Source organism: Cervus canadensis, chromosome 28 (assembly GCF_019320065.1).
Source record: "Cervus canadensis isolate Bull #8, Minnesota chromosome 28, ASM1932006v1, whole genome shotgun sequence".
Classification (NCBI taxonomy): domain Eukaryota; kingdom Metazoa; phylum Chordata; class Mammalia; order Artiodactyla; family Cervidae; genus Cervus; species Cervus canadensis.
Genome location: NC_057413.1, coordinates 19,016,053 through 19,030,389, shown reverse-complemented (window position 1 = coordinate 19,030,389; position 14,337 = coordinate 19,016,053). Strand labels below are relative to the sequence as shown.

The 14,337-nt window shown below is 52.0% G+C and overlaps 2 protein-coding genes across 5 annotated transcripts; both read right to left on the bottom strand.

Moving 5' to 3' along the window:
* ATF6B (activating transcription factor 6 beta) lies at positions 1–9,855 on the bottom strand. 2 transcript variants are annotated; one of them, XM_043449530.1, is made up of 18 exons: positions 9,730–9,855; positions 9,276–9,355; positions 9,054–9,132; positions 8,708–8,814; positions 8,043–8,178; positions 5,158–5,243; positions 4,882–5,017; positions 4,664–4,795; positions 4,373–4,506; positions 3,551–3,736; positions 3,367–3,458; positions 2,734–2,913; positions 2,249–2,356; positions 1,986–2,067; positions 1,744–1,814; positions 1,426–1,537; positions 1,203–1,287; positions 1–694 (listed from the first exon to the last, which is right to left on the bottom strand). In XM_043449530.1, exons 1-18 carry the CDS (start codon positions 9,809–9,811, stop codon positions 444–446), a joined length of 2,139 nt encoding a protein of 712 aa, XP_043305465.1. In that variant the 5' UTR covers positions 9,812–9,855; the 3' UTR covers positions 1–443. The 2 variants fall into 2 exon arrangements, with proteins under 2 accessions (XP_043305465.1, XP_043305466.1); XM_043449531.1 differs by having other exon boundaries at positions 8,708–8,799.
* A 487-nt stretch (positions 9,856–10,342) lies between these two features.
* FKBPL (FKBP prolyl isomerase like) lies at positions 10,343–12,021 on the bottom strand. Of its 3 annotated transcripts, XM_043450861.1 has the most exons (3): positions 11,720–12,021; positions 11,042–11,478; positions 10,343–10,834 (listed from the first exon to the last, which is right to left on the bottom strand). In XM_043450861.1, exons 1-3 carry the CDS (start codon positions 11,763–11,765, stop codon positions 10,367–10,369), a joined length of 951 nt encoding a protein of 316 aa, XP_043306796.1. In that variant the 5' UTR covers positions 11,766–12,021; the 3' UTR covers positions 10,343–10,366. The 3 variants fall into 3 exon arrangements, with proteins under 3 accessions (XP_043306796.1, XP_043306795.1, XP_043306794.1); XM_043450860.1 differs by having other exon boundaries at positions 10,343–11,481; positions 11,722–12,019; XM_043450859.1 differs by having other exon boundaries at positions 10,343–11,478; positions 11,720–12,018.
* Positions 12,022–14,337: the final 2,316 nt, after the last annotated feature.

The following is a 14,337-nucleotide window of genomic DNA, read 5'->3' as shown; positions in this document are numbered from 1 at the left end:
TCCCTCCAAACTGTTTATTTAATAATAAAAAAGAAGATATGCCCATACATCCACCTGACCTCCATCCGCTGTGCCTCCTCAACTCCCAGGAACTAGCTTCAAAATGTAAAAACTTCCCTTGTCCCGCCTGGGGACTAAATTCCCACCTCCACCCCCCAAACAGAAACACAAGAATAAAGAGTGTCGGGGCCCACTCACCCCAAAACTTAACCTCATTCAGCACCCTCAAGGAAAGAAGCAGGGACTGGGGGGGTTCATAGAAATGAGAGGAGTTCTATATTCCAAAAAAGGGGTGAGAAGAGTGGAAAACTTCCACCCACCTCCAAATAAGTGCTTAACCCCCACACCCTGTCTTCCCTTTACAAATTGCCGCAAGCCCAGGGATCAGGAAAATTCAAAACAGTCCCACTTGGTTGCTCCCACCCCTACCCCCCAGTTCTAAGTCAGTGTGAGTCATAGAGGTCAGAGATGATTGAGGTAGAGGGCTGATGGGCGGCCTGGTGGGCCTGGCTGGCTGCTGCAGAAGCTGGCAAGGGGCCACCTGTGGCATTGCCCGGGGTTGAGGACGGCTGTTTTCGGAGCGAGGGGGGCACTGTGGAGGTCTTGATGTGAATCACTCTGGTATCCATGACCTCACACTCGATCTGCATCATCTCCTCATAGTCCCCAGGGGGGCCCCGGCCTGACAGGGTCTCTGTGAGAAAGGGAGAGTTAAGGGCGAGGAGAAGGGGAAGGCGCAGAAGTGGACAGGGAGGAACAGGCAGTGATGGGGAGGCAGATCCAGGGGGTGTTAAATGAGAAGGTAGGGATGGAGTTGGTGCAGGGAGAAGAAAGAAGTGGTGGGGGTCGGGGGTGGGGGTGGATGACGGTGATGAACGTAAGGTTGCAGAGAAGAGGACATCAAGAGAAAAAAAAGGAGTAAGACTCTGGCAGGTTCCCAGCCCACCCTGCCCACCCCGGCCCACAGCCCTAAGCACCTTCACCTAGGGAGGACCCACGTCTCATCTTCCTCCCATCAGTCTCCTGCATTTTGTTTTTCTTCAACCATTTCTGGCTTCCTCTCTCCCATGTATCTAGCATCACTCTGGAATCCCTGCTCCTGTCATTACCCCCCTCAACTCTGCATGCTGGATCTCCCCATGGGAACTTCCTTATTTCTCAATTTCAGGACCCGTCCCCACATTGGGCAGGGAAAGAATTACCATTGGGGGCCATGGCAGGCATCACCAGGGACATCTTGGGCCGGGAGGTCTTGTTGTGGCTGATGGCTGGAAGCAGCAAGTGGTCCTGGAGACAGAGAGGCCAGGCAGGGAGGGTGGAGGAAAAGGTGCTGACAGGCTCCCTGTCCCTGCTCTACAGCCTTGAACTGCAGAGAGACTGCTGGGGAACCCAGGTGAGGGGATGGGGCCCACAGGAGAAACTCACCCTTCGGAAGGAGACAACATAAAATGTGTCTTCCCGTCGGTCAATTGCATCCAGGAACTCAGGCTGCGAACGGTCTGGTTGGCGATACAGCTGCAGCTGGCCCACAGAATCCCTAGACAGGTAGGAAAATGGGATTGGTGAGGAACCAAGCCCAGGGACCAGTTCCCACTAGGGAAGAGGGGAGAGGGTGAGAGGGAGACAGGAGACCCCCAGGGGATGTGGGAAGCATAATGCCCTGGGGGCAATGATGACACATATAGGACGGCTCTTTTAGAATGGAACCTCGATTAATAAATAAGTACCCTCTTCAAGACTCACCTTTCTGGGGGCCCAGGGGGTTGGGTGGGGACTGCTTTAACTGGAGGTGACTTCTTCCGCAGCTGAGACTTCTGGAAGGAGAAGTATCTAAGGATTTGAAGAGGATGAAGGGAAAAGGGAAGAGACAGACGGCCCCTACAAACTGACACCACCTCACACCACCCCAAACCACTTATAATCCCTAGGATGTTTAGCCCTCGTTTTCAAGTGGGCTTCCCTGAACCGGCCCCACCCTCTCCTACCTGTTTCTCCTGGGCTCTCTGGGGTGTCTTCCGCCGGCCTCTCTGGTGGCGCTGGACCCAGCCACTCAGCTCGTCGGCAAGCCTGGGGAAGCAGAGGAGGGGGACACCTCCATGCCGGGCCAAGATGCCCACTCTTCTGCCCCACACATCGGAGGGAAGGGGAGGGCACGGGGAGCTGGCACTTCAGCACACAAGGTCAGCCACACCATCGGGGAGGGGCCTCGGGACACAGGGAGGACGCCCCAGTCATGAACCACCCCCACCTCAGGGACTCGGTTCGGTTGAAGTGCCGGCAATCCGAGGAGAGGAAGAGCTGGTCCAGGTCTCTCAGCAGCAGCTCCCTGGTGTCCCCGGGGAAGGCTGTCAGGTTCCTGGAGTGAGGCAGAGAGGGGGCATGACCCAGGGTGCCCAATGCTGCCCCGTCAACAGAAGAGGCCACGCTGGCATGAGAACAACTCTGTTGCTGTGTGCGTGCTCAGTCATGTCTGACCCTGTGTGAATCCACTGGCCGTAGCCCTCCAGGCTCCTCTGTCCATGGAGTTTTCCAGGCAAGAATATTGGAGTGGGTTGCCATTTCCTTCTCCAGGGTATCTTCCCCAACCCAGGGATCGAATGCGTGTCTCTTGGGTCTCCTGCACTGGGCAGGCAGATTCAACTGGGAAACCTAGCTCCCCCTCAAAAAGGAAAGGTAACTTTAGGGGAGAAGACACACTCAGCACCCCTAAAAGAGAGAGGGCCCTCTCCTCACCTGAAACTTGGGTGGCCCGCAGGGCTGGGCTGGGGCTCCTCGGGGTCCTGGAAGGGATGCTGGGGGGGCTCGGCTCCATGAACTGGTTCTTGTGCCGAGAACTCCAGCAAGTGTCTCCTGGGTCGAGACTCCCCTCTGCTCATCCGAGGAGAGATGGAAGCCGGAGGCGGCTCACTGATGCTGTGGACAGAAAAGGATGGAGCACAAGGAAGAATTCCAGCTTAACTGAGGGCCTGGGTAAGAGGGAGGGCTCTGCAGATAGCCTGCCTGGTTCCAATTTGTGCTGCAAGACTGACACTCTTCATCTGCAAGACGGACTGAGAACAGTCCCTACCCATACAGCCAGAAAACACTAGAAAAGGAGAGTGCTTAACCGAGGGCCCAGAACTCAGTAAGCACTTAATATAGTCACTATGTTTATCAATGTTCTCACGACCATCTCCTCCAGGACGTACCATTTATGACAGAAACGATGGAACATGAAGGGACTAGGGACTAGCTGGCTACACCATCAGTGCCAAGGACACCAGAGCTGTCTGTGTGCAAGTAATCAAAAGGACTGTGCCGAAGAGGCAATCAAGCGGCCGACAGGCGGGCTCCACCCAGAAGGTTCTGGGCAAACAAAGGTCTCACCTCACAGGCCCAAAGTTGAAAGCGATGAAGAGAAGGAAGACCATGATGCAGACCACCTTCCTGTTTCCAGACCCTAACTTGAGCTCGCTGTTCTAAGATGCAGAGAAAGAGAGAGACAGGAGAGGGTGAGTCATCCCAGGGAGCCCACCCTCCCACTGGTCTCCCCAGGCCTCCCGGCTCTCACCTCAGTTAGCAGGGCCTCCAGCCGCCGGCGGAGGGCAGCATTCTCCCGCCGGAGCTGCTGGTTGTCGGCCAGCACGGCCTGCAGCCGGGCTTCCAGTCCCTGCAGGTACTCCTTCTTCTTCCTGCGGGACTGGCAGGCTGACTCGCGGTTCTTGATCATCCGCTGCTGCCGCTTCAGCAGCTTGGCCTGGGCACCGGAGGGTCAGAGGGAGAGTGAAAGCAGGGTGGGGAAGGGGAAACACGCCCCCCACACCAGGGACTGACTACCCGAAATTCACGTGGGCCACTCTCCTGCCTTCTTAACCTCTATCTGCAGAGCCAGAGAGGGGTTCTTCCTCTGCTAAAACATTTCAGGGAAGGGGCCCTTCTCTCCACCACTTCCTACTCCTGTGCCTCAGAGCTGCGAGAAGTCAGACTGTAGGAGGAACTTCCCCATCCAGGTTCTTGGTAGAACCTCAGTTCTTTTCCTTGATGAGTGGTCTTCCTTCTTTGCAATTCTCCTTTTTTAGGACCCAAAGTTTAAGCTTGCTATAGTTAGAGAACAGTTTACCTGGCTTTCCCCAAGGAAGCAGCCTCCCTCTTCTATAACACAGGATGACTCCTCTGGCTTTGATTTACTAAGACCACTCCCACTTCTCCATCTGCAGGGGCAGCAAACCTGAGGATCCTAAAACTATACGGGGTTGATAAAAGGGATCCACTCTGACCTTGAGGATCACCTTTTGGGCCTGCCTGCTCACTGTTTTGCTCCCTTCTCACTCCACAGTTCTCTCCCCTCCCCATTACTAAGCCTTCCTCCTCCTCTCCCCAGTAAATAACTTACATCCACCTCAGGTGGGCAGGAGTTCCCAGGCATAGGGGCTGGAACAATGCTCTTCCTCTCGGGCCGTGGAGTAGGAGGGGTCGGTCCCTCAGGCTGGACTCGAATAGCACCTTGGATGAGGACAACTGGGGACACTGGGGCAAGTGGACAGGAGAGGGAGGTCTGAGAGCTGGAAGTCAGGTGGTTTCCTCGTGTCCACACCCACACCTGAGCACCCAAAGGTCAGGACGCCGGATGGCTGTGAGCTCCCTGAGGAGGTCAGCCCAGGCTGCCTCCTCCTCTCCTCAGTACCTGGGGGTGGCTGGACAAGGGGCTGCAAGAGGACGGTGGTGCTGGGAGGCACGGCTCTCGGCGGCATTGGGACAGTGGTTATCACCACAGGTTTGGGCTGCAGTGGTGGCTTCCGGGTGGGCAGGGCTTTGCCTGAAGGAAGGTGAAAGGAAAGAAGGAAGGGATGTCAGGACAACAGGCCTCTGGCCAGGGACCTCAGGTGTCAGGAGACTCATTACCTGAGGAGCCATCAGAGGACAGGCCCATGCTGATCTGGACAGCTCCAGGAGGGGGGCCGGGGACATCCCGCAGGAGACACCCCTGAGGGGATGGGGACTCTGTCTTCACTTCCAGGACCTCTTCTCCTATGAAAGCCTACATGGGGCATTCCAGAAGACATGTGAATCAGGAAGAGTGCTGAGGAGGAGGAGCCGAAGAAGAGAAAGCCCTCACACCTCCGAGAGTCAGGAGGAACTCACCCGTGTGCTGGAGGGAGGAGCAGAGTGCATGCTCACCTGGCTGGGGGACTCCGCAGAGAGCAGGGGAGCCTCCGAGTTGATGGAGGAAGATGGAGAGACAGGCTCTATCTTAATCTGAACATCTGTGGGATGGCAGGATGAGACAGAGAGCTGGGTGTCAGATAAACACTGAAGGAGTAGAGGGCTAAGATGCGGAAATGGGAGACACAGTCACTACCCCTTGTACCTGGAAGTAAAACTATTCTGGCTCAGGAGGGCAATCCAGAGGAGAGGGACTGGAGCTGCTAACCTACTGCCTCTTCTCCGACCTCTTTTTTCAGAAAGGACTCCCTTCTCCTTCCTTGGCCCCTCTCAGCTGTTTCCACCACTGCCGTTCCCTCAAGGCTGTCCGTGCGCATCAGCTGCCCCTTTCTTCCTCACACACCTCGTTCATTCACATGGTGGAGGCCTACACAGGGGGATTCCGTTGCATTCTCATGGGCCCAAATCCCTGTCTGGCTGGATTTCCACTTCATCCTGGCCCAACACGATCGTGCATCGTCACACTGACAACTGCCCGGCCTGCATCTCTACCCTTGACTGCTCCCCTGCGCCCGGATTCTGACTCCCAAGCTGCCTGCTGGTCACTTCCATTCTCACGCCCCTCCATTCACCCAAATTCAACTGGCCTTAACACAGGGCTCACTGTTTGTCCCTTTATACAGATCCCCTTCCTACCATCAGCCTTCAAAGCTCAGTCACCTCTGAGTCTTCACAGACTCTGTTAAATCTATCTGTAAGACTTGTTGATTGCCCCATGGAGGTAAACCTAGCTGAAGGCCAGATTCAGCCCCAAGGTCAATGGTCCACTACTACCTCTGGTTCATAGCTTGGATTTTGATACTTAATTATATGATTACCAATATTGCTATTTTAAAATCTCAAGTCTATTTCAATAGGTAATACAGTCATATAAGATCCCAAAGGAACAAAGGGAAATTCAGTGAGAAGTTAATCTCCTTTCCTTCCTTTGTCCACCAGCCATCCAGAACCTCTCCACAGAGGTGACCACTCTCTGAGCTATTTAACCATGTGTTAACCCTCATGAGACTCTCCAAAAGCAAGGACTAGGTCTTGTGCTTCATGTCTATCAAAGGAATGGGTAAAGTGCATGGATGCCTGCGTGATAAGTCATTTCAGTCATGTCAGACTCTTTGTGACCCCATGGACTGTAGCCCTCCAGGCTCCTCTGTCCATGGGATTCTCTAGGCAAGAATACTGGAGTGGGTTGCCATGCCCTCTTCCAGGGGATCTTCCTGACCCAAGGATTGAACCCCCATCTCTTATGTCTCCTGCATTTGGCATGCAGGTTCTTTACCACTAGCGCTACCTGGGGAGCCCAGGTAAAGTACAGGCCCTCAAAAAATACCTTTATATTAGGTGAGAATCTGACTCCAGGAACACTATCCTTTGCAAAATCATCAACAATCTTTTCACTGGTATAGACTTTTCAATCTTAATCTTGTTTCTCCTCTTTGTAATACTTAATCATATGCTGGATATGAGCTGTTTGTCCCTCCAAATCCCTCCCCACCCTCCCCTGCCCTGCTCTGAGGCCCAGGAGGAAAACATGAGTGGCTCTCTTGTCTTCAAGCTTCTGGCTGAACTTCAACCAAGGGGAGGTAGTGCTAAGAAACCCTGAAGTCACCTTGAAAGCAACAATCAACAAGTCCCACACTGAATTCATTATGCTCCCTGCCAGGAGGCTCCTGCTCCTGCAGTCACTATCCAACGATTGGTATCCTCACCCACAGGGTGGCTGCCTTTGTCAGAAACCCAGGCACGTTCTTTCACCCCTACTCATCTTCAATGCCCAGGAGGTCACTGCACTCATCCATTCTAATTCACTCTTTCTCAAATTTGCCTTCTTCTCAGCATCTGAGTGTCTTACCTGACTAACTGCATGGGCCTTTCTTGGTCCTCCTTTTGCCTCTGGTCCTGAGTTTCTACAGTCCAGTGTCTACTTTGCACCAGAGTCATCTTCCTAATCACACTGTTCTCCTGCCTGACTCTTCAAAGGCACAGAACTTCCCACAGGAAAAAAGTTGAGTCCCTAAGCAGGGTTCCTACCTGGGCTTGAAAGCCTCTGAATCTCCTGGCCCTTCCCTACTCCCCCTCCTTACATCCACTCAAAAGAGATACAGGTTCCTTATAAACACACTAGTCTCTACAGTCTTCTTCTGGCTAATTTCAATCTATCTTTCAAAACTCAGCTCAGGAAACCCCTCCTCCATGAGTACATTCTTGATCTATCCCCAACTGGGTGAGATGGCCCCTCTTATGAGCTTTCATGGCACCCTGTGATAATCTCTACCCTAAAATTACCATACTTTAGTTGTCTTTCTCCCCCACCATAGTATGGAATCCTTACTATGAGGTGGTTAAGACTTCATCTTTGCAACTCCAGCACCCTGTCCAGTATCTGGCATGGAGTAGGTGCTCAATAAATCTTGCTGAATAAACATGCAAGAGTAATAAACTCAGTAACACGTCTAGAAACAGCACAAATAATGCTACTTGTAGAATGCAGGAGCAGGTATATGGTATTCCAACTTTTCTGTATGCTTGAAAATTTTTTAATAATAAAACCTTTGGAGGGAAAGTCACATATATAAATATGCCCTAAACTGTCTGCAAGTTTTTAAATATGAAAAGCAACAGAAACAAGAAAAGAAAGAAAAATTATTCCCATCTCTTCAGTGCTGCCCTTACTGTGATTTCCTGAAATCCTCCCTCCTGCTCCTGGCCTCCCTCCTGGTTATCTGCCATCTCCCCTCCCCACCTTCTCCTCCTCGTCCTGCTGACTGCACACTCACACACACTCACACACACACGTGCACTCTATCTTGGTAAAGCCTGGGGATGATGCAGGCTATTATTACCTGAAGGATCATCAGAGGTGGGGCTGACATTGATCTGGATGGTTTCAAATGGGGATGTTGGATCATCTCCCAGGAGGCAGAGTGGGGGTGCCAAGGACTCTGACTTCACAACCAGCATCTCCCCTACACCAGGGGCCTGGGTAAGAGTGAGGGTGAAGCAGGGGGGACAGAAACAAGAAAGAAAACAAAAAGGAAGTGTTGAGAGTAAAAGCCAGGACAGAAGCCTTAGAGCTTACAAACCACCAGTTACTTGACATTCTGGTTTGAATGGTAGTCAGTATCTTGCTAAGCTGTGTCTGGCCCCTTGTTCTCTATTTTATTCCTAGGAAGGTGAATAAAGTCTCATGATTTCAAATATTGCAGTGGACAACCGGGACAAGAACAGTTCCACAATTCTCAGCAGTTAACAACTCTCTTCTTCCCTGTCCCCCTACCCTGCAATGGCTGCCACATTTCTCTATATATTAAAAAACTCCATCTTTGACTCTAGACAATCGAGTGGAAATGTAAAAAATGAAGATATAAAAGAAATGGCAAAGGTAGAAAAGAACCTCCCCCCTCCACCCCAAGACCTGCAGCCCACAAATCATTCCCCTAGCATCAATAGATGAAGGCAAGGGAAGGAGTCTCTGCCACAGAGAGTAGGAGGGAGATGACTCTCTCACCTGGCTGGAGGGCTCTGTGGAAAGATGCGATGATTCAGAGCTGAGGGAGGAGGAAGAGCAGGGGGAGGATGGCTCAGACTTCACCTGGAGATCTAGAGGAAAAGGGGCTAGAAAATAACCACGAAGCGGAGCCTGACAAGAGCCCAAAAAGCTCCCGAGGACATGGGGTAAAAACCCCTCACTGGGCAAGGGAGAAGGAGCACATTTCAGGGGCCAAAGGGGGAGAGGAGTACACAGGCACTCAGGTGGAGGAGGCTTGAGGATAAGAGGAACTGCACAGTTTCTGGGAAACAATGGGAAGATGAGGGTTTCTGAAAGGATGAGGGAATCACAAAGGGTATCTTACCTGGGAAGATAGGAAGAGAGTCCCAGGGGGGTTCAGGAGGGCTGACGTCCATCCCCAAGTCCAGGGAGCTGCTGCCAAACTGAACAAGGGGGCCGGGTATTAGAAGGCAGAAGTGTGAGGATGAAGGGGTGCTCCAGCTGAGCGCTGGCTTGGGAATGGAGTCCCGGTTCTGGGACCACTCCCACCCACCAACGGTGAGAGACAAGGCTTGGGGAGCGATACCGGGACATCCTGCTCAGGACAACGGAAGAGCTGCGTCTGCTCCTCGGCCACTTCATCCAAACCGGCGTACAAAGTGCTGTCTGCAAGAGGTGCGGAGGGTCGGGGATCGTCCGGTAGCACAAACTTCAGATCCTCACAGAGCCCTCGCCCCTTCCCTCATTGGCTCAGCTCGGCCAGACCCACCGCCCGCCCACTTGAGAAGTGATATAGCTAAAGAACTTCAGTCCCTCCTTCCCCAATCCCGGAACAATTCCACATTTCCGCGGGAGCGGAGGTTTTCCCCGACTCCCGCATCCCCCAAAGCACAACTAGCCCCCCTGTTCTGCCCTTCTTTAGACGATCGATTCTGTATTTGCCCAGTCTTCCTCTTCGAGCCTCCGCTTCCTCCAACGTGCCTCCGGGGCACAGCAGGCTACAGCCCTATCCCTTCCCCGAGGCGCCTCACTCCGCGCACCCCAGTCCTCCGGGCTCAGCAAGTTGTCGGTGAAAAAGCGTGTCGGGTCCGCAATCTCGCTGAGGAGCATCAGCTCCGCCATCTTTCCCCCCGCCCCCCAACCATGAGACGGTCCCCAAGGCCCGCCTCTTCCCCATCATCAACGAATCAATTGACTCTTAAAAAGGGCAGGGGCGTCCCGGAAGCCCTACCGACCAGTAAGAGGCCTGGGTACTGAGCACATGCGTCAATAGAAGCGGCGGTGTACAGGCTGGGCCAATGGGAGCGCGGCAGGACGCTAACGCTTCCACAGTACTGGACTGTGAGGTTTGCGCATGCGCCAAACAGAACGCCTGAAAGCGCCCAGAAGTGTGACTTTCAGGCTTTGGAGTTCCGTCCTCTGCCCCAGCCAGTCCTAAATTTAGAAGTTTAGTTCATCGATTCATCTTCGGAGATGGACAAGCCCCCCCCAAAACATAGCACACGTGATTATATAGCTTTTTAATGGTTAAAAGGGACGCTGAGACCACAGCTACCTCCCTTAGGAAGGCAGAAGCTTGGAGTGGGATATGGTGCAACTCTCCCTTGGTCCCCACCAAATCTCACAGCATAGACCACACTTCACAGGTTCCTGTCTCTTTTAAGGTTTAACTTTTAATCAGCCAAACATCTTGCGCAGTCCTTGAGCCAGCCCTGCATCCTGTTTCTTCCCCTGAATGATCACCTTTCCCAGCTCCTCCTGGGCTGCACGGTTTTTGGGGTCTACGGCCAACACCTTCTTGAGGTCAGTCATTGCTTTTTCCAGGTTTCCAAGAGCAGCCTGGGCAACGCCCCTTCGGTACAACGCCTTTATGTGGCCAGGCTCCCGCTCCAGCACCCGGTCACAACTTTGGGCCGCCAAATGGGGCTGCCCTAGCAGTAACTGACAGGCAGCCAGGTTGGCGTGAAGGACAGTTCGTTCCGGAGGGCCAGGTGGGGGTAAGGTCAGCAGCAGCCGAAGAGCCCGTGCATAGCATCGGGCAGCTCCTTCCGGATTCCCCGCTCGAAATAATTCTGTGCCCCTTGCACGTTCTTCTCTGGCCAAGGCCTCCTTCTCGGTGTCCTCCAGCTCCCAGGAGTCTCGACCCTGAGTGAAGGAGGCCAGTGTGAGCCTGACAGGAAGTCCAGAGCGCCCAGGGAGCTGAAGCTCTGCCTCCTCGCCTTGACACATGGACTCCAAGCATTTCTCTGTGATCTCCCCCCAAGTTTCCTCCCTCCATGGGCCTAACCCCACAGTTAGCTCTGTCCAGCCCTCTGGCAGCCCTGACCCCAAAGGAAATCCAGAAGCTTGTACCCTGCAGCGGGAGCCCAGCTTGGGTTTGTCCAAGCCGTGGCCACGGACTACGATCTTCTTGACAAAGCTGCCATCAGGACAGTACCAGAGATCAGAAGCTTGAAGGGGCTCTGACATCGCACTGGCTGATCCATGAGACTTAGCAGAGTCTCTTTCAAGTTCAGCGGCCAGTTTTTCAGTTTCCTGAGGATTCTCTAGAATTTGGCTAGCTGGATCTGGGCTCACTCTCAGTTCAAGGATTTCCGTAGGAGAGTCTCGCGGATGCTGCCTAATCTGAGTAGGTAATTCAAGGTTCTTTTCCCCTTGTTGTTGCGGTTGACAGCTGTCCTTCTCTCCCATTGAATTGACTAGTGGTGTATCCATTTGGGTGCCTGGCCCCTTCCACCGTGGGTGAACAGTTTTGGATAGAAAGGGATGGACCGAGTCCAGGTCAGCACCTGATTTAAAAAAATCAAAGCAATGCTATTGGCAGACATTTTATTTAGACTCCATTTCTGTCCTTTTGGGACCCCGAACCGCGGTCCTCAAAGTCCTCTTTTTTTTTCCCCCCTTCCCGAATCTCTGTCGGGTCCAGTCGCCCCTCCAACCCCGAACTAACTAGGAACTACAAGTTCCACAATTCCCTGCGGCTTGGGTAGCCATTCGCAACTACGGACACCCGATCGAGTCAAAAAATACCTGGGGGGGGCCGAAGCGCCTTGCCTGATGGCAATAGCCAGACCATTCAAATCACCTCTTCTTCCGAAGCCAAGTGCTACTGAGTACTGTCCTTGGAGTCTTTCCCCAGGTGGAGAAGATGGAAAGGGGAGCCAGGGGACAGCTGGACAGAGACACTGACAGCTAACCCTGGAGCCCGAGAGACAAGAGAATCTAGTCAAATTCCTGGCAGCCAATCGGGAGGAGGGAGAAGTCTGATTAAGCCCGCCTTTTGGACGTTACATCATTTCCCCCACTGACTCACCGCCACACCCCAGCAACCGAGAAGCTCCAGGCCTTTGCGACCGGACTAGGCCAAATCGTACCGAGCTAGGCGAGGTACGGCTGCGTCAAAGTCTGGAGAAGGTCTGGAATGGGAGATTGGGCTCAAAGAGGATATAATGGGGAATGATGGAGCTGGGGTGACTGATCGCAGCTGTGAGCAGTCGTTTTATCTGGCCACCTAAAACCCACGTGTGCTATTCTATTAATACTTACCCCTACATTTGGCTCAGACAGTAAAGAATCTGCCTGCAATGCAGGAGACCAGGGTTCAATCCCTGGGTCATGAAGATCCCCTAGAGAAGAAAATGGAAACTCACTCCAGTATGCTTGCCTGCAAAATTCCATGGACAGAGGAGCCTGACATGTTACAGTCCATGGGGTCACAAAGGATCAGACAGGACTGAGTGACTTTCACTACATTTGGGACACCCGGTCAGAGTGGCCCGTTCTGTCCAAGGTCCTTCAAAATAAACCCTGGGGGAATTCCCTAATAGTCCAATGGTTAGGATGCTGAGCTTCCTCTGCAGGGGGCTGGGGTTCCATCCAGCTGAGGCTTGCCTTACCTTTGCCTCATGTTCGTCAATGCCTTTTGAGCTCTTCTCCCTCAAGGAATCTTATAGACAGTGCTTTTCAAACTTTGATGACCCTACACATTATCTGGGGAACTTGTTAAATGCACATTCTGACTTAGGAAGTCTAAGGTGGGACCTGCTACTCTGCATTTCTACCAAGCTCTTGGATGTTGCTGCTGGTGGTCCCATGTACCACACACTTTGAATAGTGTGACGCTAGAACAACCTCTGGAGAAGCAATGGCACCCCACTCCAGTACTCTTGCCTGGAAAATCCCATGGATGGAGGAGCCTGGTAGGCTGAAATCCATGGGGTCGCTGGGAGTCTGACATGACTGAGCAACTTCACTTTCACTTTTCACTTTCATGCATTGGAGAAGGAAATGGCAACCCACTCCAGTGTTCTTGCCTGGAGAATCCCAGGGATGGGGGAGCCTGATGGGCTGCTGTCTATGAGGTCGCACAGAGTCGGACACGACTGAAGTGACTTAGCAGCAGCAGCAGAATAACCTCATCCTGTTCTTTTGACCTTTTAGTCTGTGTCCTTTTAGTTTGTTCAAGTATTTTGTTTATGCATACATCCTCAGTCATGTCTGACTCTTTTGTGACCCCATGGACTGCAGCCAGCCCGGCTCCTCTGTCTATGAAACTTAACAGGCAAGAATACTGGAGTGGGTTGCCATTTCCTACTCCAGTGTTTTACATGTATAACTAGTATAACCTGATCCACTGGACATATCAGTGGAAAAACCAGTCCTCCTCTTCCTAATAAAACATGTAGATCCCTATTGTGATTCAGGCTTGCTCGTCCAGCTCCCTGCACAGGCAGGCTATGACAGCTCTTCAGGGAAGGAGAATTCCACTCTTAGTTTTCACTTTGGCTCCCTCTTCAGTTTGCAATTGTTCAGTTCACAATTGTGTCCCAGACTAAAGGACCATGCCAGAACAGCCAGGAGGGGAAGTAATGTCATCATTAGCCACAGACTTGTGTCAAAACAGCCCTCTCCATTCATTTTGTGTTGAGTCTCAGATCACTAAACTAGACCTTTTTTCCCTTCAAGCTTTATTACTAGGTTCTGTGCTAGTGTAACCTTAGTCCACTTCAACTAAGGCTAAATACTCTGATTCTTGGAATCCTTACGTTCCTTTTGAAAGCTGATCTACCTTTTCTCCCTCCCTGTTCCATTTCAGGGATTTCTAGGAAAGACAGAAAGTCTAGAATGAGTCACAGAGGATTTGATTACATTCTGATCCCTGGACAAAGTTTGCTAATTTGTATTATGTGTGCCTTAATTTCGAGGTCCACTCCAATGACCCTTCAGAGATTAGCTTCTCTCAATTAAAAAAACTACTCTGGTACAAATGTATTGCTTTGTAATGGTCTCTTACTGTTTTGTGTGTATATGTTTCAGTTCCAACAGATTCCACAAGGCATAGGCCTTGTCTCTATTTCTTTTCTTTTTTTTTTTTGAGGCAAGGAAAGCAACCTTATTTGGAAAGTAGCAGACCAAGAAGATGGCAGACTAATGTCTCAAAATAACCATCTTATCGGGGTCTAGATGCCAGTTTGTTTTATAGAACAGAGAGGGAGAGGAGATGAGGAAGTAAAGTAAAAAGGCCATTTTTCTTTAAAATAGGAGAGAATGTTTTAATTTTTTTTCTGCAGCCATTGACAGGTGGACTGGGTCAGACTGTCTCTCTGTGAGCTGAATAAAGTGCCTCTATTTCTTTTGTGTTTCATCTC